Raw genomic sequence first — 24,553 nt, 5'->3', positions numbered from 1 at the left:
CTTCGTTTGAAGGATTTGGACGTCGGGATCACGTGGTTCCATTTTGGCCGAATTTCTTGGGAATTTTCCGGTGAGATTTCTTGATTTTTAGAGCCTTAAACTAGTCTATCGTGATTCTACATGTTTGGGGCTTCAATTTGATATAAAATACGAAGAATATGGGTGAAAAACGAAGGAGAACAAGAGGTTTTAAAATTGGCCGGAAAACGGTCGCCGGAAAAACCAGTCCGGCGACCCAAGGAAGAAGAAGGGCGCGTGGGGGGCGCGTAGGCCCGTGCCACATGCGGCGCGTGGGGGCGCGTGGCACATCAAAAAAATAATCTAAAAATATGTCGACGTTCGTGACGTCGAGTAGATCACTGTGGTATATTCATATACCAAAATTGAGCACCATATGAGAAAGTTATTACGATTATTGGTTAGGTGCTTTAAATAACGTTTTATAGTTTTCGCATTTAGGTGAAAATGTGAATTGACGATCCGACCGTTGGATCGTCATCAAACTTTGATACGTTGTAATACGTAATATTTGAGGATTATTGGAACTTACGGATTGGGAATCCGAGTTACGGATCTTCCAGAATTGGAGTTGTAAGTTCATAAAATAAAATGTTAACCGTCACTTAGTTTTGGAAATTGACGAAGATCCGACCGTTGGATGGTAATGAAATTTCAGGATGTTGTCCTAGAGATATATTATGGACCTCTGGAAGTTATGGATTTAAAATCTGAGTTGCAGATCCTTCGGATCGAACTGCGTAGTGATCTGTTTTATATAAGTTATATTCTATCGATATGATTTCTGAGGTTGGATTTGATTATTGTTCTAGGCGGTGATCGTCATGACGCCTTGATGTGTTGTGCTAGGGAGTTGTAGGGCGGACTCCAGGTGAGTGGGCAATTTTGTTTTCGTATTACCTATATACTATTGAGTTTTCCCAGAAATTGAATTTAAATGAAAGAATGATTTAAAATGCAATGGATAGATTTATATGAAAAGTATGATTTGAAATGCCATGCATAGAAGTATATGAAAAGCATGAATTGATGTATGATGCATATATATATGTGAATTGGTGCTGTGGACGCACAGGTAAGTATCAGGTGAGTTTTATATTATTCATGTGCATTGTTGATGTGTATATTGTGGATAGCTCATAACCTGCAATCATGGTGTTAGTGCTTATATTATTCACCACACCGCACGCTCGTCTTGGATCCAAGTAGGTGGATGTCGTACAGACCAAGTGAGGGTTCCGACATGCTAGTCGTATAGATTACTAGATGTGATTCCGACTAGTGGGTGACCTTAGATTATGTGCACAGATGATTGATGAGAGAAGCACTAGAGCGTATTATTACACCATCCATGTCGTACAGACTACTTCAGGTAGTTCCGACTTATCTGCAGTGTAGTGCCGTACAGGTCATCGAGGTGACTCCGGTTGGATTGGATGTTGAGCTATGGAATTAACCGTACAGGACCAACTGCAGGGTCTCCGGTTAATTCAACTTTTCACCTATTACATTGATGCATCATTTATTTTGTTTTCGAAATTAAAACATGGCATACTTTCGGGTTTTAACGAAAAATTGATGATCCGAGATTTATGAAAAGTATTATGTTATTATACTATTTTCTGGGAAAAGTATACAGGTTTTACAGTGAGGGGTTAGAATTATTTTTGGCGAAATGTTTTTGAAAAGCTTGGTTTTACTGACCCACTCAATTTTGTTTTTCGCCCCTCCAGGTTCTTGATAGCAGAGTTTTGGTGGCCACGAGGAATCCAACGGTATTCTGACAGAATTCACAAAAGTAGGACTCACCCTCGAGGGTTTCCATTTTAATAATTGTATTTTAAAAGCTTCCGAACTGCGTAAATGGTTACGTCACTCTCATGTGACGGCCAGCATGCCCTCCTTCGGGACGGGGTGTGTCAAAGATAGTTAGTGTTTTTTTTCTAAAAAAGTGTGAAAAGGGTTTCACATAGAGTGAGAGTTTTCGCGTAGAGCGTTTGAGTTGTTTGTTGAGTTGAAAGAGCTTTCAATGTTGCAAAGTCTCTTCTATTTATAGGCAAGGATTCCATGATAAACAAGCCTGCCGTGGTAGAGTTCCAATGGGACTGTGTTTGCTCGGCATTTGCTTGGATCTTCCTTTATCCCTTCTCAGCTAAAACATTATCTTCATTCAGTCTCTGCCTCTTTGATTCTTACAAGGACTCTGAACATAGTCTCATTGGACCATCTCCAAGCCATGAGATAAAGCTTAAAATATAAACTTTAAACCCCCCCCCCAAAAAAAAAACCATCTCCAACCATGGGCTAAACTAAATCCTGGGGAAAAAAATATATCTCTCGGCTAGATTCCCCCCAAGATTTAAGCCTGGCTTAAATTATTCTGGACCCATCAAACTGTCATATTTCTAACATTTTTTTTGTTTTTACTTATAATATAACGGCCATGATCAAATGACATAAAATTTAATAGTAAAAAAAATATTTGACTGCCCAAAATTAAATCTAATGTCTAAAATAATTTAAGAAAATTATTTAAATCAAATTTAACTTAAAATTTTATAAATACCTATGTATTTGTATGATTTTAATTACTTATCGGATTTAAATATTTTTAGACTAAAATGTTCATAAAAATAAATTAAGATAATCTACATAAATTTTATTTTTAAATGAGTTACTGAAAACAAAAAGTTAGGCTAAAATCATTATTTAATCATCACGGGCTAAAATTTAAAGCCACAAGGGTAGACTTGGCAATTTTTTACACGACACGTAAACAATACGAAAATAATGGGTTTCAGATTAACACGATAACTAATCAGGTTATTATCGGCTCACATGATAATAACCTTTTAATAACGGATCCTTAACAGGTTTACACGAGAGTGACATGCGGGTAACCTGTTTCGACACGATAAGAAAAAAGTTATTTTGATGATTTTAATTTTTTAAACTACTATAAAAAAACTTACTATAAAATACAGTAGATATAATGAATATGTATATATTGTTTATTAATTATTATTCTATATAAATTTTAAAATTTAAGTTTTATTTATTTATATAGTATATTATAGGCAAAGATTGAGATTAAAAATCATAAAACACATTAAAAATAAAAATATCAAGTAATTTAAAAATACCAAACACATTAAAAGAATTATAATAATTAATTTATATGTGCAAAAAATATGAAAAAATATGCAAACGCTCGTAGTTGCATCCTCTATGCTTTGAGGATGGGTATATGATCATTTGAATTTTTAGAACCATACAAACTCTCATGAATATTATTTTTAAGGGAGTTCAAAATAAACAAAATTCATAATTATTAATGTATAAGTCTGAAAGATGTAAAAGCATAATAAACGTTTATAATTGCATCCTCAACGCTCAGACGATGGTTACATGGTCGTTTAGTTTTTAAAACCCTCCAAATCTCATGAAAAGTGTTTTTTATTTGAGTGCAAAATTAATAAAATTAATAATAATTATTGTAGAAGTGTGAAAAACATAATCACTCGTAATGAAAAGCTTTACAACTTTCACGAAGGGGTCAACTCCGAAATTTAGTATGTATATACTAATTTAGTATTATGTTTTACATTTTTTTGGGTCAAATTATGTTTTTCATTTTCATTTTTATTGATTTAAAGTATATTTTTCTTATTGAGTAACAAGTCGAGTCATATTACCTGATAATATTAACGGATTGATTTCGAGTTGGGTCATATTACCCATTTACTTAAACGGGTATTACACGACATGACCCGTTAAGTTATCGGATATGACACGAACACGAGAAACACAACACGAATGTTAGGTCTACACAAAGGTTGGAGAAGAAAAACAGTTTCTAGCATATGGCTTAAAATTTTCTGGCTTAAATTTTTAAACTTTATCCCCAAGGGTTGGAGATGGTCTTATGAGATTCATTTTTCTCACATAGGCATTCTGATCCCAGTGATAATTCATATTTATCTAAGACTTATTCTAAACCTTAACAATTTCAATCCATGTAGGACTCGACTGAGTTGCCTTTATACTTAATCTTTTCACATTCCTACTACCACGAGGACTCGGTCGAACTGATCCTATTTGTAGGCCAAAATCCACTAGGCTGAAGGATATTTACAAGGCTGAGAATCGTGGTCCTAAGGTCAACTCGTCTCGGCCCAAACCATTATTTCAGGCCCAAACCTTGCCTTTCGCTTCTAAAACCCTTGGCCATGGACACTTGGCCTGAAGATTTTTAAGAAGCGAATACTCTTAACTTGCTCACTACCTTGCATTAAATGCCTCGATCCCTGCTTACATGCCAACTTTGCATCGACCGACACGAGTCAGATTCCTATGAGGGTTCTTCGGATTCAGTTACTCATGCGCCACAAGTTTCTAGACAAAGCAGCCACCAAAAGGTGTTTTCCTTTAATAAACCAACCTCAGAAATCAAACCGTCATTTAAAAGAACAGTGGGCAACGCAAGGACTGCCCCAAGCTGTTTGATTTACAATAGTAATACCCTAAAGTTACTCCTAGATCCTCTCAAATAACCCCCTAAGGCTCCTGACTGGCTCATCTATAAAAACCCCATGGCTTTCCTTCTATATCATATCTTGTCTTTTCTCAACAAAGCTCTCTACCTTTATACTATGAGAAAACATCTTCAACCATCAGTTGGAACCCTTCAAAGCTTTTATGGCATGTTTACGTAAGGGTAATCAGAATAAAGAAAGGGAAATTGAATTCCGATTACGAAATATTCCGATGATTACTAAATATTAAGGAATCAAAAAAGTGGTGGAGCCCACACGAAACAACGAATCCAATTCTTGAAATTGGAGGAACCGGATTCCCTAGTTTTGTGAGGTATTTGAATTCCCCGAGGGCAAAGGAATCGGGAATGCATCTTTTATTCCAATTATGCCCTCACTTGTTTCTTATTATCCCAACATTGCCCTTCATTTGACACTCATTATGTCATTTTTAATAAATAAAAAAAACCTATTTATATAGATAATTTTATTATATAAATTTAATTAAGAATTTAATTTAATTAATTAGTATGGAAATAATTTATTTATGTAAGGGCAATTTAGTCATCAACTTAGTTTTCATTCTGATTGAAGTGAATTAGTAAACAACTTATATGGACTCAACATCATTCTTGCCATATTTTAATAAATAAATAAAACCTATTTATACATGATTATATAGATGAATTTTATTATATAAATTTAATTAAGAATTTAATTTAATTAATTAGTATGAAAATAATTTATTTATGTAAGGGCAATATAGTAATCAACATAGTTTTCATTCCGATTGAAATGTGTTGATGCACTAAATCAGTGAGGACTTTGGTACAACAGAAAGTGTTAAGTTTGTGACCTTTGCTAGATTGCTCCGGTCACTAGTGTGGATAAGTATGCAAATGGATAGAGACAGGGAAGCAAACACAAGATGTACGTGGTTCACCTAGATTGGCTACGTCTACGGAGTAGAGGAGTTCTCATTAATTGTGAAGGGTTTACACAAGTACACAAGTTCAAACTCTCCTTTAGTGGGTACTAGTGAATGATTTAGTATAAATGACATTAGGCAATATTGTGAGAGAATGATCTCTATTTATAGAAGAGAGTTTCTAGTTTTATTTTGACATTGACACGTGTCGTGTTGTGATTGGCTTCTGATGTTGACACGTGTCGCGCTATGATTGGATTCTGATGTCGACACGTGTCGCGCTGTGACTGGCCTCCTGGTTTGAGGGAAACTCTTCTGGGTCCTTGACGGTATAACGTTGACCGGTGCTCAGTAGTTTCGAGATTGGTCTAGTATGATACAAACAAAATGAATTAATAAACAACTTATATGGACTCAACGTCATTTCTACTCCGATTCCTGACAGTTTTAGTAAACAACTTCAACAGGAATCTGATTCTGATTCTACCTCATTTCAATTCCTCCTCAATCCAATTCCTCTCAATTTGATTACGGAATAGTAAACGCACTATTAGTGTTCAAGTTGGAAGCTTCTGATGAAGTAATACACTGTAACATCAAGCTTCTAGAATCTGGACTAGTTCTTTTTGCCTCCTTCATCTATGTCTCTAATGACGCGGTTGTCAATAGGAATCTTTGGTCTAATTTAGTTTCCTTCGCTAGTGGTTATTCTAGCTCCCCTTGGATTGTTTTATGGGACTTTAATATCACTAGAAGGTGTAATGAGACTGCTGGTGGTTCTCAACGCTTCGCTAGTGCAATGAAAGATTTTGCTTCTTGCCTCTTCAACACCGAACTTGACGATCTCAATGCCATTATAATTTTCTACTCTTACAGCAACAAGCAGGATGATTCAAAGTGTAAAAGGTCGTACCCAGTGCACAAGGCTCCCGCTTTACGCAGGGTCTGGGAGAGGTGAATGTCAGCTAGCCTTACCCCCATTTATGGAGAGGCTGCTCCCAAGTCTCGAACCCGAGACCTACCACTCATGGACGAAGGCACTTGCCATCGCACCAAGGATGATTCAAAGTGTATTTTTAGAAAATTGGATCGTGTTCTAGTGCATGAAAGGTGGACTGAAACGCTACTAAACTGCTCTGCTGAATTTTTCTCGCTATCATCTCTGATCATTCTCCCATGGTAGTAAGTTGGGGCTCCCTTTTCGAAACCGAAAATCTCGTTTTAAATTCTTTAATTTCATGGTTGACAGGGATGATTTTATTCCCACAATTTTTAGTGTCTGGTCTACTATAGTGCAGGGCTCTAAACAATTTCAGGTTTGCAAAAAACTCGAACTTATTAAACAATAGATCAAGCGCCTCAACATGGACCTTGTTGGTAATGTCTCTAATGTTGTTGTTAAACAACAGTCCAAGGCTGATTTAGATATGTGCCAAGGGCTTCTTGACACTAACCCTTTTGACAACTCCTTGTCCCTAAGGTCTTTGTTCTTGCTACAATGAGTGATTTTAGAGCAATCTCCTGTTGTAACGCGCTTTATAAAATTATAGCTAAGTTGTTGGCTAATCGGCTCAAGGAAGTTTGATCTCATATGGTAAGTCCTACTCAATCGACTTTTATTCTGGGAAGGAAAATTGGGGATAATATCCTTCTCGCTGAAGGTTGACATTATGAAAGCTTATGATACCGTGGAGTGGGATTTTATACTTGCTACTCTTGATGCATTTGTTATCCCACCTAGAATGATTAATTGGATAAAGAGTTGCATCTCGTCTCCTATGTTCTCGATTGCTATAAATGGTGAGCTTGCAGGTTACTTTGGGAGTAGGCGTGGCCTTAGGCAAGGGGATCCCTTGTCTTCCTACTTATTTTTCATTGCTATGGAGACGTTGCTTCGTATTATTAGGTTAACTCACCTTTTCTTTGCTGGAATGGATGACATCTCTAAACATCAAATTTTGCAATTGTTTAATTTTCCCTTAGGATCTTTGCGGGTCCGTTACTTAGGAGTTTAATCACTTCCAAGCTCAGGCTTTGTGATTGCTCTCCTTTAAGTGACAAGTTCCTATGTACTTCTCCTTTTTTGTTTGTTTTTAGCTTGGCCTTTGTTACCACTGTTGTGTACTAGTTTGTTAATTCTTTTGGTTCTCTTTTAATACAATCATTCATTTACCCACACTCCTCGTCTCAGACGTCACGCCTAAAAAGGCCAGGGGAATCAACAAGCACATATATAAGATGTCTTTTGTGAGGGGTAATGATGGAAGAGTGTCGATCAAACTAACCAGAAGTAAGGTTTTTTCTGCCTTTCTTATGCTTGTTCTTTGTGTACATATATGACAATACTGATGACATAAATGATTGTCATGTATTTAAATAGTACATTCTTCGTACGTTAGATAGTTGTTATGGGGTGTCACCAGTTCTATGAGAGACTTCTCGGCACCCACCAAAAACAACGGGTCGAATGCCATGTTTATTTGGCTTCCTGTTTAACTAAAGCGTTTTATTTGGTACATTTAGATTGAATGGATTGATGTTAGCTGGAATCAATCGGCACTTGCAACCACATGAAATGAAAGCAACCATAAAAATATCAACGGCGGTTGGGCAACCAACCAGCCAACCACTTGCCTCTCTCAGCTTCCGATGTGGAGCCCCCACCACATTCATACAAAATAATAATAAACATTTGTTTTGGCAAGTGCCCCTCTACTATAGTGGTGGAGAGAACTGAAAACTTATACATGTAACTAGTGAACTCGTTCCATAAAAGTTCTTCTTCAATTTCATAAAAATGTAAGAAAGTTATGTATAAGGTTTGAGTCATATAGAGACTTATATTCGGGTTTCAATGTTCAAGGTGCACATGCCAACCAAATTATAAAAACTCGTTTTTCAGTTTTGATTTTAATATTTCTCCTTCGATGTCATACTCAAATGTTAAAAATCAAAACTTATGAGTTTTTACATTTGGGAATACGTCATGGAAGCTATCTCCAATTCAAAGGCATAAGTTAGAAGTTGTAGAGTCATATTTGACTACAAATGTAGCGGTGTAATTTATAATATCTTTAATACTTATGGAGTCAAATTTGCAGTGCATTGCAGATAGCCTCCTCACCATTATATTGGGCTCAAATACAAGACAAGATTATAAGCGCATTACTAAGAAACTCTACATATAAATAGGCCAGGAATGCAGTCCCTAAAGTACAGGGACTCATCGGAGTACTAAAAAAATCCCCAAGAATTGGGAAGCTGTAGGAACTGTCAATGGGGTGGGGCCCATGTTCTTTTTGAGTTGGGTGATATCCTCATATCCCCACCATGTGAAGAAGTTGTGAAGATGTTGTGCAGCTACCCAGAACACACCTAACACGCACGAATAATTCCTACTCACCTGCCTTTTCATTTGTTTATTGATGAGAAATCAAAGGTCCTGATACCATTTTTATTTTGTTTTTGTTTTTTTACTATTTGGATCAACGATTGCGAAACTAACAATGATTTTTTAATCTTTTAGTTCCTACATTTAAGAATTTTACTATAAGAACCTCTCTTTGGAGACGAAATTCCTTTAGGGACCTGAATATTCCTTGAAGCCCCTAAAAGAGTCCTGAAGAACGTAGGTGGAAACCCTAAAATAGGATCTCTCATTCAAGATGCTCCAAGTTTTGTATCAGTAATTTAGAGAAAGTCTAAAGAGCTGTATTTGCTCACACGCATGTCGATGATTGATCATAACATTTTCCACGGGTTAATCCCAATCAGTCTTTACTTTGTAAGTCTCACACACATAAATGACTCAGATCTTCCACACGTTTACCTTTTTCTCTGTTCACACACTCATATTCGCGTCAATATTATTTGATTTATTTAATATGAGGACAGAGAATAACGGAAAAGTGTGAATGAAGTTAAAAAAGTTGATATTATCATTTTGGTCTCACAAATAAAAAATAATAAAGAAAGACTGTCGCACTGTGACAGAATCAAGGACCATGTCAATAAGGCCATGCATTTAATTTTTAGGAAAACTAATGAAAATGGTTTGAAAATTTTGAGTTTTAATGATAATGCCAAAATAAAGGATAAAATAAATAGTATCGGATTTGACTTTTTAGTGTAAAAATGTAGTTTTTTATTAAAGTGAACAGTACCGCAGACTTTTCGTTAAAACTTCCTTTATTTTTTGGAGTATGCTATCCGTTCATTTTTTTTACTTCCCCCAAACTCCTTATTAATTCATGTTCTTTAATTTTTTTTAAATTTTTCAATCAGACAGTCAAAACTTAAAAAAAATATGTAACAAAGTGTCTTGCCGGTAAAGATGAGCTATGTTGTCCTGTCTTGAATATTGACGGCTTCTTTATTTATTTTAATTTTTTTAAATTTGATATTTTAAACACGTGTTCAAAGTAAGTCAACTTTGGTGATTTGGATATTTGACCAAGTTCTTGCCAGCCATTGTCGTTTATCACAGGCTCACAGCTAGCCATCCTAACCAGTTAAAAATAATAATAAATAAATAAAATTTGAAAACTTTAAGTTTTAACGATAAGGATATAATAAAATGTAAAGTAAATAATAACATGATTGACTTTTTAGTGTAAAAATATAATTTTTTATTAAAATAAACAGTACCGAAAACTTTTCGTTAAAATTCTCAAAAAAAAAAAAAAAAAACTAATAAAAATGACTTGAAAACTTTGCATTATAAACAATAGAGGAAATCAAAGGAAAAATCCTATAGCGTCGCCATAGCTTGGTGTCCAACGAACAAAACAAAAGACCGGAAAACATCAATACTTCGGTGGAACTGAAACTCAAGGGTAAGTTTCTCAAGTGCCAGAAAGCTGCGCCCCATCCATTTTGTGACTTGAGAAGGTCCAATGCAACTCGGGTATGAATTGTTTAACAATGTTCATACAATCACATGCGTAAAAAGTTGAGTTGAGAGTCAAAGGAGGGCGGTCGGGGGAAACTAATTGACGCTAGACAGTTTCCTTACAAGAAGAGGAAGCAGAAAGCAATATCACCAAAAACAACAAAAAGCACACAGAATCCAGCTACAGATCACGCCGAGTTCAGGAATTTTTGGGCAGCATCCAAACTCAGTTCTTCATAGACCTGGAACAAATAGAATCGAGGTTTTTTCAATGTAAACAAAAACCAAAGTAGTATTTACGACTATTATTTGTTGAAAAACATATAGTACATACGAGTTTCTTGTGGATTCGTTGAAATGCCTTGCAAAATCTCTCTGCTTCTGCTGCACCCACCTAAACAATTGAGTACAAGTAGTTAGTTTTCCTTCCAACCAAAACTATTCTTAGTTTTTGTTTCATTTATTTCATCCTTTGTAGTTGAAAAAATGTCTCCTCAATTTTCAGTTAACTCCATTTGTAAATATGACAGTGTCATAGAACAAAAATTTACAATCAACATATGAACAGCTGACAACTGATACATATGGCCAACTAAGAAATAAAACGGTACTGCATACACTAGCTTATGAGCACGGCCAAGGCTTCTGTTTTTAGCATTGAAGAATTACGACAACTTCTTGGAATCGTGAAATCAAGTTTCCCAATTCCTTTCAAAGAATCACTAGTTCAAAACGAGAGCTATCCCTGCCTCTGGTTTTATCTAATTGTATACATAAATAGTACTTTTACTAAGCTCCTAAGGTCTTCTACAGTTTCAGCTCTGCTGGCTCAAGATATTTCTTTTTCATGAATTATAGTAAGGACTACTTTCTGGACATGGACAGATAATCTAGATTGAATGCTGGAGAAGTCCTCAATAACATAGGACGTTACCAAATATTGGTCCTGCTTAGGGAATTTTTTTTTCCGGTAACATCCTACTTAGGGATTTTGCTTATTCATAAAACATAAATAAACCGAGTTCCAAAACAGAGTTAGATTTTGAACCTAAAAGAAGGAACCACTAAAAGCCGATACAAATCCAAATCCCAACTTCTAGAAAATATTAATCCTAAAATTACTACGGCCATACTCACGTACAAACATGAAACTATGGCCGTGCCTTTTTTAATAGATAGGTTCAGGTTTTCCTTTCTTACCGATGTTTAAATCTTATGTACTTCTAGTGCAAGGGATCTGAGTATGTGGCAATAAAACATGGGTGATTAGGCCCTTGAGCAATTCTCTGTGCAAACACTCTACTGATGTTGTATAACAATATCACCATAATTTAAGTGTTACACACACTTGCTTAACTTAAGAGCAGTTAAGTCATAAATTCATTTCCGGGTGGCCAATGTATCAATGTCAACCAATCAGGAAAGGGTGGCCAATTAACCTTGAGGCTTTTCTGCCCAGCTGAGTGTCTCAGATGAAAATCAAAAGACGCTGAGGGCCAAGCACTGCGTTGTTACCTTGTACTAATGACTAAGGTTGTGAAGCAGTTGGAGAAAGTAAGCAGAGTTGGAGAAGACTTTAGAATACAGTTCACATTTTCCGCCATGGGTAGATTTATTTAATTTAACTGGAAGAGGACTTCTTCCGAAGCTAGTAGTTGTAGTCACCCTAGACTTGTTTTGATAGCAATGGTACGATATTCAACCCTTAACTTGTTTCATTATGAACTATTGAACATTAAAAAATAATTGGGTTGTATCAGATCTCTATTGTTTCTTATATGTTTATTTCAATTGCATAAGTATACATCAACTCAATTCTCAAAAACCTTACACAGAAGAGAAGAGAGTTCACCTAAGTACATTAAATCATTCAACAAAAATCACAACGTACACCCGCTTTTCCACTCCTAGACACTGAGAACAATTAGTTTTATTTTGGACTGGACTTCAATTACCATTGGGTAGGGTTTGAATAAAATAAAGAGTTCATAAATGGGACAATTAAAATTTTCGGAGTTTTTTTTATCCAACATCATTAGATGCAAACAAAAAGGGCTAAAATATAAGTACATCATTGCAACCACATCCCTAAGTTCATGTCTTCTGTTTCTATATGTCCAGAAACCTGTTGTGTCAAAATATGACACCATATAAAATTTCATATAATGGTCTTAGATAATCATATTATGTGTAAAATACGATCGCCACGTATCCATGAAAATGAAGAAAATCAAAGATGAATATGGACATACCTTTCTCTCAGCGACCAACTTTAGCTTCTCCCAGAATTCACCTGTAATTACTCATCCATGTAAGTGCAAAATATTTGACTTCTATATTAAACATACAAAACTGGTGGAATTTCCCAGAATTCACCTGTAATTACTCATCCATATAAGTGCAAAATATTTGACTTCTATATTAAACATACAAAACTGATGAATTTCTTTTTGGTTACTGATACATCCATGGAAGACGAATAAAGAGAGTGTATGTTAAAACATACCATGTTCCTCAAGTCCTTGCTTCTCCACTTCAATTTTATCTCCCTCATCCCATGCATCTTGCCATTCTTTATGCTGTTGAGAACATTCAAAAACGTCAACATCTTGTGTGTGAATGTGTGCGTACTGTAAAACAGAAACATGTACAAACATTTCAATATACCTCTTCATGCTGTGCTGACTTAGAAGTTGATTCTCTACATTGTTCTGATTCAGCCTAAAATTATACAAAGTTGTCTAAGAATGGCTTGATGAATATATAATCAACAAAAAAACTCATAATGAATAGTAAAGGAATAGCCAGTTCCAACAGAATAAATGGGTTGGTCGCTCAACCAAATTGTTTGGAAACATTTAAGATACTGGAATTTAATTTTCAGCAATAGTATAAGAATTTATAGGTTCTATGTAACCCATCTCAAAACTTTGAAACTGCAGATACTCAAGAAATATTTCTAACTTCACGAAATATTCCTAGATGAATCAAATTCCACAAAGTTTTATTACCTTGAACAATATCAAATGTGAAAATTTTCATAAAACCTTGATGCAGTTTCGTTAATCTGATGTTCACATCAGATGAAATACAACAACAACAACAACAACAAAGCCTTTTCCCACTAAGTGGGGTCGGCTATATGAATCCTAGAACGCCATTGCGCTCGGTTTTGTATCATGTCCTCCGTTAGATCCAAGTACTCTAAGTCTTTTCTTAGAGTCTCTTCCAAAGTTTTCCTAGGTCTTCCTCTACCCCTTCGGCCCTGAACCTCTGTCCCGTAGTCACATCTTCGAACCGGAGCGTCAGTCGGCCTTCTTTGCACATGTCCAAATCACCGGAGCCGATTTTCTCTCATCTTTCCTACAATTTCGGCTACTCCTACTTTACCTCGGATATCCTCATTCCCAATCTTATCCTTTCTCGTGTGCCCACACATCCCACAAAGCATCCTCATCTCCGCTACACCCATTTTGTGTACGTGTTGATGCTTCACCGCCCAACATTCTGTGCCATACAACATCGCTGGCCTTATTGCCGTCCTATAAAATTTTCCCTTGAGCTTCAGTGGCCTACGACGGTCACACAACACGCCGGATGCACTCTTACCCTTCATCCATCCAGCTCGTATTCTATGGTTGAGATCTCCATCTAATTCTCCGTTCTCTTGCAAGATAGATCCTAGGTAGCGAAAACGGTCGCTTTTTGTGATCTTCGCTAGATTGCTCCGGTCATTAGTGTGGATAAGTATATAAATGGATAGAGATAGGAAAGCAAACACAAGATGTACGTGGTTCACCCAGATTGGCTACGTCCACGGAATAGAAGAGTTCTCATTAATTGTGAAGGGTTTACACAAGTACATGGGTTCAAGCTCTCCTTTAATGAGTACAAGTGAATGATTTAGTACAAATGACATTAGGAAATATTGTGGGAGAATGATCTCGTAATCACGAAACTTCTAAGTATCGGAGTGTGGTGTCGTCTTGACTTGCCTTATCTGTCTCATAGGTAGATGTGGCATCTTCTCTGGAAGTACTCTTCCTCCATCCAGGGGTGATATCTTTAACTGGTGGAGATGCACAAGGTAATGTATCAATTTCACTTGAAGCTTACTTGTAGTTTCAAGCTTGGTCAAGCGCGATACAAACCATGTAGTAGGAGTCCCCCAAGTCGCCGAGCTAGGGGGTCTGCTGAAAGAGGTGACAGACAAGGTAAGCAATCAGAGCTCCGACTGATTGTTCACCTTCTCCCCATCTTGCAGCAGCATGAAGGATAAAGAGAAGAAAAATGAGAAGAGATGATATGAGATACTTTTGCTTTTGAAGAAGTAACTTTCCACAGGCTTATTCTTGAACTGAGCTGGAGGGTTTTCTGGTTTCCTCCAGAGTATAAGGCCGACTGAAGAATTTGAGGGTCAAAACAAGTCCATCAAATCTAGAGTACGTTCCACCCTGCTGATATGGGATACTTTTGCTTTTGACAGAGTAATGGATGTATCGGCACGTGTGCTGTTACGCTTGTCTCCACATGCTTCCTTGTATCCTTCGCACTTGCCCTATCTGTTCCTCAAGCAGATGCGGAAATCTTCCCTGGAAACATAAGATGTTGAAGATGAGTACTCGAGAGCAATGCCAGGTAAGTAATCAGGTAAGGGGTTCCAGGCAGTCAGTTCCTGGCTGGAAGCTTGATTCCAAGTGCTGACTGATTGCTCTCTTTCTCCTTGTCTTGCAGGTAAAAACAAGGCCAAAGGAAAAGACAGGGAAAAAGCATGATATGGGATACTCTTGCTTTTAACCCTGATGATATGAGATATTCTTGCTCTAGTATAGCTTGTTTGCAGAGGTATTATCGGGGGGAAAGAAAGCTGAATATTTCGAAAGGCTTCGTTGGGAGTGCCCTCTTAGATATGATGAAGGGTTGAGCATTTTTGCAGGTCTGCCTGTCCGTTGGGGATGGAGGTCGACATATATAGGAGTCTCCCTAACAACAAGTAGTAATGCTATTCATTTACCCTGCTTGGTCATAGCACGGTAGTGGGAGCTGCCAGTTTCACATGTTTTAACTCTGTCAGAGCACTTTGAAAAAGTGGTCTGTGGTATCTGGCTCTCAAGATTCGGAGAACGATGCCTCTTCGATTTTTGAGAAAGCAATCATGCTGGGGGTCTGGCTCTCGAGATTCGGAGAGTAGTGTCTCTTCGATTTTTGAGGAAGTAATCATGTTGGGAGTCTGGCTCTCGAGATTCGGAGGGCGGTGCCTCTTCGATTTTGGAGCAAGCAATCCTGTTGGGAGTGTTGTCTCGAATGTGAGTAAAGGTTGGGCATGTTTGCTAGTCTACCTTGCCCCGAAGCACAAAGGTTGACACACAGGGACTTTCCAATTATCTAGCAATGGTACTGTTCCTTTACCCTATCTTCGCTTTTGAGAAAGTAGTCATGTTGGGAGTCTGGCTCTCGAGATTCGGAGGACGGTGCCTCTTCGATTTTGGAGCAAGTAATCTTGTTGGGAGTGTTTTCTCGAATGTGAGTAAAGGTTGGGCATGTTTGCTAGTCTACCTTGCCACGAAGCACAGAGGTTGACACACAGGAACTTTCCAATTATCCAGCAATGGTACTGTTCCGTTACCCTTGTGGGTAATAATATGGTAGCTAGACCTTCAAAATTTATATGTCTAAACTTTGTTAGTGCTGTTTCTTTGCTATTCTTTTACCTTTCTTGGTCAGAGCGATGTAGTGGGAGCTGCAAGCTTCACGTGCTCAACTTTGGCAGAGAACTTTGGCAAAGTTATCTGTGGTACCCATGAGCTATTGTTGCGTGTGGGAAGTGGGTGATTGAACAGTAAGATTCATGTGCTTTCTACTTCACCAGAAGTCTTCGACAGAATGCCCATAATTTCTGCAAAGCTGAGTGTGCGTGTGACAGGTGCTGACAAGGCTAGAATAGTAGGTGCCTCTTCGATTTCTGAGATCGGCCCTCGTGGTCTCTGAGCAGCCCAGCTTTTGAGAAAGCGAGCGCCTCTTCGATTGATTCGGAGAACGATGCCTCATCGATTTTTGAGAAAGCAATCATGCTGGGGGTCTGGCTCTCGAAGATTCGGGGAGCAGTGTCTCTTCGATTTTTGAGAAAGTAATCATGTTGGGAGTCTAGCTCTCGAGATTCGGAGGGCGGTGCCTCTTCAATTTTGGAGCAAGCAATCTTGTTGGGAGTGTTTTCTCGAATGTGAGTAAAGGTTGGGCATGTTTGCTAGTCTACCTTGCCACGAAGCACAGAGGTTGACACACAGGGACTTTCCAATTATCCAGCAATGGTACTGTTCCTTTACCCTCTCTTCGATTTTTAAGAAAGTAGTCATGTTGGGAGTCTGGCTCTCGAGATTCGGAGGACGGTGCCTCTTCGATTTTGGAGCAAGCAATCTTATTGGGAGTGTTTTCTCGAATGTGAGTAAAGGTTGGACATGTTTGCTAGTCTACCTTGCCACGAAGCACAGAGGTTGACACACAGGGACTTTCCAATTATCCAGCAGTGGTACTGTTCCTTTACCCTTGTGGGTAATAATATGGTAGCTAGACCTTCAAAATTTATGGGTCTAAACTTTGTTAGTGCTGTTTCTTTGCTATTCTTTTACCCTTCTTGGTCAGAGCGATGTAGTGGGAGTTTCAAGCTTCACGTGCTCAACTTTGGCAGAGAACTTTGGCAAAGTTATCTGTGGTACCCATGAGCTATTGTTGCGTGTGGGAAGTGGGTGATTGAAAAGTAAGATTCATGTGTTTTCTACTTCCCCAGAAGTCTTCGACAGAATGCCCATAATTTCCGCAAAGCTGAGTGTGCGTGTGACAAGTGCTGACAAGGCTGGAAAAGTAGGTGCCTCTTCGATTTCTGAGATCGGCCCTCGTGGTCTCTGGGGAGCCCAGCTTTTGAGAAAGCGAGCGCCTCGTCGATTTCTGAGATCCGCCTTCGTGGTCTTTGAGCAGCCCAACTTTTGAGAAAGCAAACGCCTCTTCGATTTCTGAGATCAACCCTCGTGATCTCTAAGCAGCCCAGCTTTTGAGAAAGCAAACGCCTCTTCGATTTCTGAGCAGGCGCCTCTTCGATTTCTGAAGCTCCGTCGAGTGCAGATTTTTATAGGGGCTGGCATTAAGTTCCAAAGCACACTTGAATCTCCACTAGTAGAAGCTTCATTCTTGCACTTCTAAGATCTTGATTTGTCCGACCTCTTCTCTCTTCAACACCTTTGAAAATGTCTGGCCCCTCCGACCGTCGTTTTGACTTGAACCTTGTTGAAGAGGCAGCCCCGCCTTCTCCAGACAACATATGGCGCCCATCATTCGTCTCCCCTACTGGTCCTCTTACCGTTGGGGATTCCGTGATGAAGAATGATATGACCGCTGCGGTGGTGGCCAGGAACCTTCTCACTCCCAAAGATAACAGACTACTTTCCAAACGGTCTGATGAGTTAGCTGTTAAGGATTCGCTGGCTCTCACTGTTCAGTGTGCAGGTTCTGTGTCTAATATGGCCCAACGCCTATTTGCTCGAACCCGCCAAGTTGAATCATTGGCGGCTGAAGTGATGAGTCTCAAACAGGAGATTAGAGGGCTCAAACATGAGAATAAACAGTTGCACCGGCTCGCACATGACTATCCTACAAACATGAAGAGGAAGCTTGACCAGATGAAGGAAACTGATGGTCAGGTTTTACTTGATCATCAGAGATTTGTGGGTTTGTTCCAAAGGCATTTATTGCCTTCGTCTTCTGGGGCTGTACCACGTAATGAAGCTCCGAATGATCAACCTCTGATGCCTCCTCCTTCTAGGGTTCTGTCCAGTACTGAGGCTCCAAATGATCCCCCTCCGATGCCTTCTCTTTCTGGGGCTCTACCGACTGCTGAGACTTCTCCTAAGCAACCTTTGTGAAGGCTCCCTCTTGTGTGTTTATTTTGACTCATGTATATGTACATATTTGTAGCTTATCGGGGATATCAATAAATAAGCTTTCCTTCATTTCAACGTATTGTGTTAAATACACCAAAGCCTTCTTCGCTAAGTTCTTTGAATTTTCTTTTGTTGAAGCTTGTATGTTGAAGCTTTCTGAGTAGAGCATGTAGGTTGGGGTAGTGTTCCCTTAATTTCCCGAGTGAGGAAAACTTCTCGGTTGGAGACTTGGAAAATCCAAGTCACTGAGTGGGATCGGCTATATGAATCTTAGAACGCCATTGTGCTCGATCCTGAGTCATGTCCTTCGTTAGATCCAAGTACTCTAAGTCTTTTCTTAGAGTCTCTTCCAAAGTTTTCCTAGGTCTTCCTCTACCCCTTCGGCCCTGAACCTCTGTCCCATAGTCGCATCTTCTAATCGGAGCGTCAGTAGGCCTTCTTTGCACATGTCCAAACCACCGTAACCGATTTTCTCTCATCTTTCCTTCAATTTCGGCTACTCCTACTTTACCCCGGATATCCTCATTCCTAATCTTATCCTTTCTCGTGTGCCCACACATCCAACGAAGCATCCTCATCTCCGCTACACCCATTTTGTGTACGTGTTGATGTTTCACCGCCCAACATTCTGTGCCATACAGCATCGCCGGCCTTATTGCCGTCCTATAAAATTTTCCCTTGAGCTTCAGTGGCATACGGTGGTCACACAATACGCCGGATGCACTCTTCCACTTCATCCATCCAGCTTGTATTCTGTGGTTGAGATCTCCATCTAATTCTCCGTTCTTTTGCAAGATAGATCCTAGGTAACGAAAACGGTCGCTCTTTGGTATTTCTTGATCTCCGATCCTCACCCCTAACTCGTTTTGGCCTCCATTTGCACTGAACTTGCACTCCATATATTCTGTCTTTGATCGGCTTAGGCGAAGACCTTTAGATTCCAACACTTCTCTCCAAAGGTTAAGCTTTGCATTTACCCCTTCCTGAGTTTCATCTATCAACACTATATCGTCTGCGAAAAGCATACACCAAGGAATATCATCTTGAATATGTCCTGTTAACTCATCCATTACCAACGCAAAAAGGTAAGGACTTAAGGATGAGCCTTGATGTAATCCTACAGTTATGGGAAAGCTTTCGGTTTGTCCTTCATGAGTTCTTACGGCAGTCTTTGCTCCTTCATACATATCCTTTATAGCTTGGATATATGCTACTCGTACTCCTTTCTTCTCTAAAATCCTCCAAAGAATGTCTCTTGGGACCCTATCATACGCTTTTTCCAAATCTATAAAGACCATGTGTAAATCCTTTTTCCCATCTCTATATCTTTCCATCAATCTTCGTAAGAGATAGATTGCCTCCATAGTTGAGCGCCCTGGCATGAACCCGAATTGGTTGTCCGAAACCCGTGTCTCTTGCCTCAATCTATGCTCAATGACTCTCTCCCAGAGCTTCATTGTATGACTCATTAGCTTAATACCCCTATAGTTCATGCAATTTTGTACGTCGCCCTTATTCTTGTAGATAGGCACCAAAGTGCTCGTTCGCCACTCATTTGGCATCTTCTTCGTTTTCAAAATCCTATTGAAAAGGTCAGTGAGCCATGTTATACCTGTCTCTCCCAAAAGTTTCCACACTTCGATTGGTATATTGTCTGGGCCTATTGCTTTTTTATGCTTCATCTTCTTCAAAGCTACAACCACTTCTTCCTTCCGGATTCGACGATAAAAAGAGTAGTTTCTACACTCTTCTGAGTTACTCAACTCCCCTAAAGAAGCACTCATTTCATGTCCTTCATTGAAAAGATTATGAAAATAACCTCTCCATCTGTCTTTAACCGCGTTCTCTGTAGCAAGAACCTTTCCATCCTCATCCTTGATGCACCTCACTTGGTTTAGGTCCCTTGTCTTCTTTTCCCTTGCTCTAGATAGTTTATAGATATCCAACTCTCCTTCTTTGGTATCTAGTCGTTTATACATATCGTCGTAAGCCGCTAACTTAGCTTCTCTGACAGCTTTCTTCGCCTCTTGCTTCGCTTTTCTATACCTTTCACCATTTTCATCAGTCCTCTCCTTGTATAAGGCTTTACAACATTCCTTCTTAGCCTTCACCTTTGTTTGTACCTCCTCATTCCACCACCAAGATTCCTTTTGGTGTGGGGCAAAGCCCTTGGACTCTCCTAATACCTCTTTTGCTACTTTTCGGATACAACTAGCCATGGAATCCCACATTTGGCTAGCTTCCCCCTCTCTATCCCACACACATTGGGTGATTACCTTCTCTTTGAAAATGACTTGTTTTTCTTCTTTTAGATTCCACCATCTAGTCCTTGGGCACTTCCAAGTCTTGTTCTTTTGTCTTACTCTTTTGATATGTACATCCATCACCAACAAGCGATGTTGATTAGCCACGCTCTCTCCTGGTATAACTTTGCAATCCTTACAAGTTATACGATCCCCTTTCCTCATTAGAAGAAAATCTATTTGTGTTTTTGACGACCCACTCTTGTAGGTGATCATATGTTCTTCTCTCTTCTTAAAGAAGGTGTTGGCTAAGAAGAGATCATATGCCATTGCAAAATCCAAGATAGCTTCCCCATTCTCGTTTCTCTCCCCAAAACCATGGCCACCATGAAAACCTCCATAGTTGCCTGTCTCCCTGCCCACGTGTCCATTTAAATCTCCTCCTATAAATAACTTCTCCGTCTGAGCAATTCCTTGCACCAAGTCTCCAAGATCTTCCCAAAATTTCTCCTTCGAACTCGTATCCAACCCTACTTGAGGTGCGTACGCACTAATCACATTGATAAGTTCTTGTCCTATTACAATCTTGATTGCCATGATTCTATCTCCTACCCTCTTGACATCTACAACATCTTGTACCAAGGTCTTGTCCACGATGATGCCGACACCGTTTCTCGTTCTATTTGTGCCCGAATACCAAAGTTTAAACCCTGAGTTTTCTAGATCCTTTGCCTTACTACCAACCCACTTAGTTTCTTGTAGGCACATAATATTTATCCTTCTCCTCACCATAACTTCCACTACTTCCATAGATTTTCCCGTTAAGGTTCCTATATTCCACGTTCCTAAACGCATTTTGCTCTCTTGAACTCTACCCTTCTGTCCTAGCTTCTTCACCCTCCCCCATCTAATAGGATCAAAGTACTTCTTTTGTGTGTCCCGGGTAAAGTTGATAGGAGCATATGCTCCCAAACAACTTTGAGTGGAGTCGTTCGAAAAGAAGTTTCTATGGCCCCCTTGCTCATTTAACACTGCATCCGGGTGCCGATGGAGATACAGCGACCCTTGCTCACTTATCACTGTGCTCGGGCCACACAGCGTGCCACTTACGGGTGACGCCCTAGCTTTAGCGCGATTTTGTTCTGGATTCATTTTCATAAGGATTCGACGTGATCATGGAGTGCCGGCTGTCGACTACCTGACGCCCTCCCCCTCCTCCTTTATCCGGGCTTGGGACCGGCCATGTAAGACATAGGCGGAGTTTCACATCAGATGAAATCAGACAAAAAATTTGAAAGACTAACAGAAACAAGCCAACAACCTTAGTGATCCAAGAAAAAGCGCAACCATAGTCTTGTACAGCAGAAAAAAGGTCTCTAACTATTAAATGCCACCAAGTCTTGTTGAGAAACAATGGCAGAAGAAGCAAGGATGAGACCCCAACCCTAATAACTTTTTTTTAATCCCTAACCCAATCTAAACCAAATAAATCCTACTTAAGCTACTCATCTTCTGACCCTGAAAAACTAGCCATCACTGACATCATCTACAAGGCCGAAATTTTCATCTTTGATTTAATTACAAAAAAACAGAAACGAGTAAATAAAGGATGAAAATTTCGGCCTTTCATACATATCCTTGATGACACCGGCCAATGCAAATGGCTCTGAACTTTAAACAAATTGATCGAAACTTACTTTCTTCTCTGACTCAATATGACATCTACATCAGTCAAAACTACTTAATGCAACCCACCATCCATCTAAATCGATTTATCCATCACATCTCCCTCTCAAAAGAATCATAAACTCTTAACACCTTCCACAATGCCACTTCTAATTGAGCATGCATCCATAATTTCTATAGTTCCACATGGTATTGATATTGGCAGATGCAGGTTGCAGCTGCAGAAATCGCTATTAAATCCAATCTTTTCCTTTTCACAATCAAAATCCAATTGCAGGCTGCAGCTGCAGAAATCGCTATTAAATCCAATCTTTTCCTTTTCACAATTAAAATATAATCTTTACACCTTCTAACTATAAGAAATACTAAAGGGTTATCTCAAAAGTAGATAGTGCATCTGCCCAAAACTCAAAATCCAGAAAAGGATTATATACTGTTCGTTTAAAAATATAAAATAATTTTAACGATTGCCAGATTCCATAAATTAACTATCAACGACGCGTTCTAATTGATACAACGAACTAGATAACCAAATTCCACAAAGCATCACAACCAGAAAGCAAAGGCAAAGCGAAACAATTCGTTTTGGTGAAGAGAGAGAGAGAGTGAGAGAGAGAGAGAGAGAGAGTTACACGGTAATCGCGAGATCGGACGATTGGGAAGAAATCGAGAAGGCGTCCAAATTCAGCGTCGTCCATGGCGGTGGTGGTAAAAACGTACTTATTGCTGAAGTGCTGATTCTTGTGCTCTCCTAATTCTCCAAATTTTATCCCACCCTTCTTTTCTTCTTCCTCTTTCTTGGAAAAGAAAATTACTCCAAAAATTAAAACAATTTTTTTTAATAGCCAGATTTGTTTGCTCGAGCTGTCAATTTCTACTAAGTTTTAATTTGGCCAATTTTTTTTTTGTGGTTCATGGGGTGACACATAATTTTCAATGTGATCATTGTGGTAAAAAAAAAAGCTATTAATTAAACTCTTGTGGTGAGGCGTGTTAGCAATTCAGATCCAAATTCAAAGTTCCGTTAGCCTCGCGTTAAATAAAATCACGTGACTATCACATGTGGATCGGTTAAAATTAAGTTTATTTATTTTGGGAAATAAAAAGACAAAAACATGATTGAATTAAAATAAAATTACAATTAAAATATACTTGTAAAGATTAAAAAAGGAAAAAAAAACCCAGCAGTTCTCGTATCTCATCTCAAGCTCCCAGCCACCACCATAGCTACTAGTGGACCTCTTCCGCTGTCACTAACCATCACCCCAATTTGATAGCACATGTATCTGTACCTATATAATGCAGAAAAATCATATATGCACAATAATAACTTAAAAGAGTTAAAAGATAATGGGTGAAATGTAGTATATATGCATTCAGACGGGTGAAAGGCATTGTAGAATTAAAGACAATGGGTGAAAGGCATTGCAGAAAATTCAATCTTCACGTTTGCCCTCCCCATATGAACTTCAATTCAAAGAAGATTAAGAAAAAAAATTGGAACGATGTGTACTCGCCGACTAAGGCCTGCATAAAACCACATTACCAATTAAAGACAAAACTAAAAGGCATATGCATTCAAACAGGTACCAATTGATACAAGAATGAAATTCAAGTAAGACGAAGACTCTAACTCATGATTAAAGATGTGTTGGCATTGAAAAAAGAAACAATGGTATATTAGAAGTATTAGGATTTCCAACAGAAATTAAATCATACCTAAGAAATTATGCGCGACTTTCAGTTAAACCCTAAATTATACTATATGTCCATTGAATAAGATGTAAATTGGATTGAAATTACGAATTTGATCCTTCATGTGATAGTCACATGAGTTTATTTAATGGAAGACTAACGGAAATTTGGATTTAGACCTCAATTGCTAACAAGGCCAATCACGAGGGTTTAATTAAAAGTTTTTTCACCAAGAGGGTCAAATCGAAAGTGGCATGTCAGATCACGAAAAAAATTAGGCCTTTTAATTTTACCAAACCCCTGAATTTTTCTTACCAGCCAATTTCACCCGATTTACTAGGGAGTTGTCAATTTTCTCTTAACTTTAATTTTACTTAATTATCCATGAATTTTTCTAACGAGCCAATTTCTCACTTGAAATTTAATTTTAGCCGATTACTTCTTGAACTTTTATAAATAGTCAATTTTCTCTTATGTTAGATTTTAAAAAATTTCATCTAATTTTCCATCCATTTTAATTACACAGACAACACATGACAACTATATAAGGGCAAAAAATTGAAAAATTGGATGGAAAATCTTAAAATCTAACACTATGGGGGAGATTGGCTAGATATAAATTTTTA

At 38.5% G+C, this 24,553-nt stretch overlaps 1 protein-coding gene across 3 annotated transcripts; it reads right to left on the bottom strand.

Annotated features, from left to right (window-relative positions):
* Positions 1–10,330: 10,330 nt before the first annotated feature.
* On the bottom strand, positions 10,331–23,442 carry LOC103448118 (uncharacterized). Of its 3 annotated transcripts, XM_029088703.2 has the most exons (6): positions 22,865–23,172; positions 13,040–13,093; positions 12,879–12,951; positions 12,625–12,665; positions 10,707–10,766; positions 10,331–10,614 (listed from the first exon to the last, which is right to left on the bottom strand). In XM_029088703.2, the coding sequence occupies exons 1-6, from the start codon at positions 22,928–22,930 to the stop codon at positions 10,561–10,563; spliced, it is 348 nt and encodes a 115-aa protein (XP_028944536.1). In that variant the 5' UTR covers positions 22,931–23,172; the 3' UTR covers positions 10,331–10,560. The 3 variants fall into 3 exon arrangements, with proteins under 3 accessions (XP_028944536.1, XP_028944538.1, XP_028944537.1); XM_029088705.2 differs by lacking the exon at positions 13,040–13,093 and having other exon boundaries at positions 22,865–23,442; XM_029088704.2 differs by lacking the exon at positions 13,040–13,093 and having other exon boundaries at positions 12,879–13,002; positions 22,865–23,083.
* Positions 23,443–24,553: the final 1,111 nt, after the last annotated feature.

This window comes from Malus domestica, chromosome 11 (assembly GCF_042453785.1).
Source record: "Malus domestica chromosome 11, GDT2T_hap1".
In the NCBI taxonomy this organism is placed as follows: Eukaryota; Viridiplantae; Streptophyta; class Magnoliopsida; order Rosales; family Rosaceae; genus Malus; species Malus domestica.
This window is presented reverse-complemented; position numbering and strand designations above follow the sequence as displayed.

Coding starts and splice junctions, on each gene's coding strand:
- LOC103448118 (XM_029088703.2), bottom strand. CDS start 22,930: ATGGACGACGCTGAATTTGGACGCCTTCTCGATTTCTTCCCAATCGTC. Junction 13,094..22,864: donor TCCGATCTCGCGATTACCGT/GTAACTCTCTCT, acceptor GTATAATTTTAG/GCTGAATCAGAACAATGTAG. Junction 12,666..12,878: donor GCAAGGACTTGAGGAACATG/GTATGTTTTAAC, acceptor GAGTAATTACAG/GTGAATTCTGGGAGAAGCTA.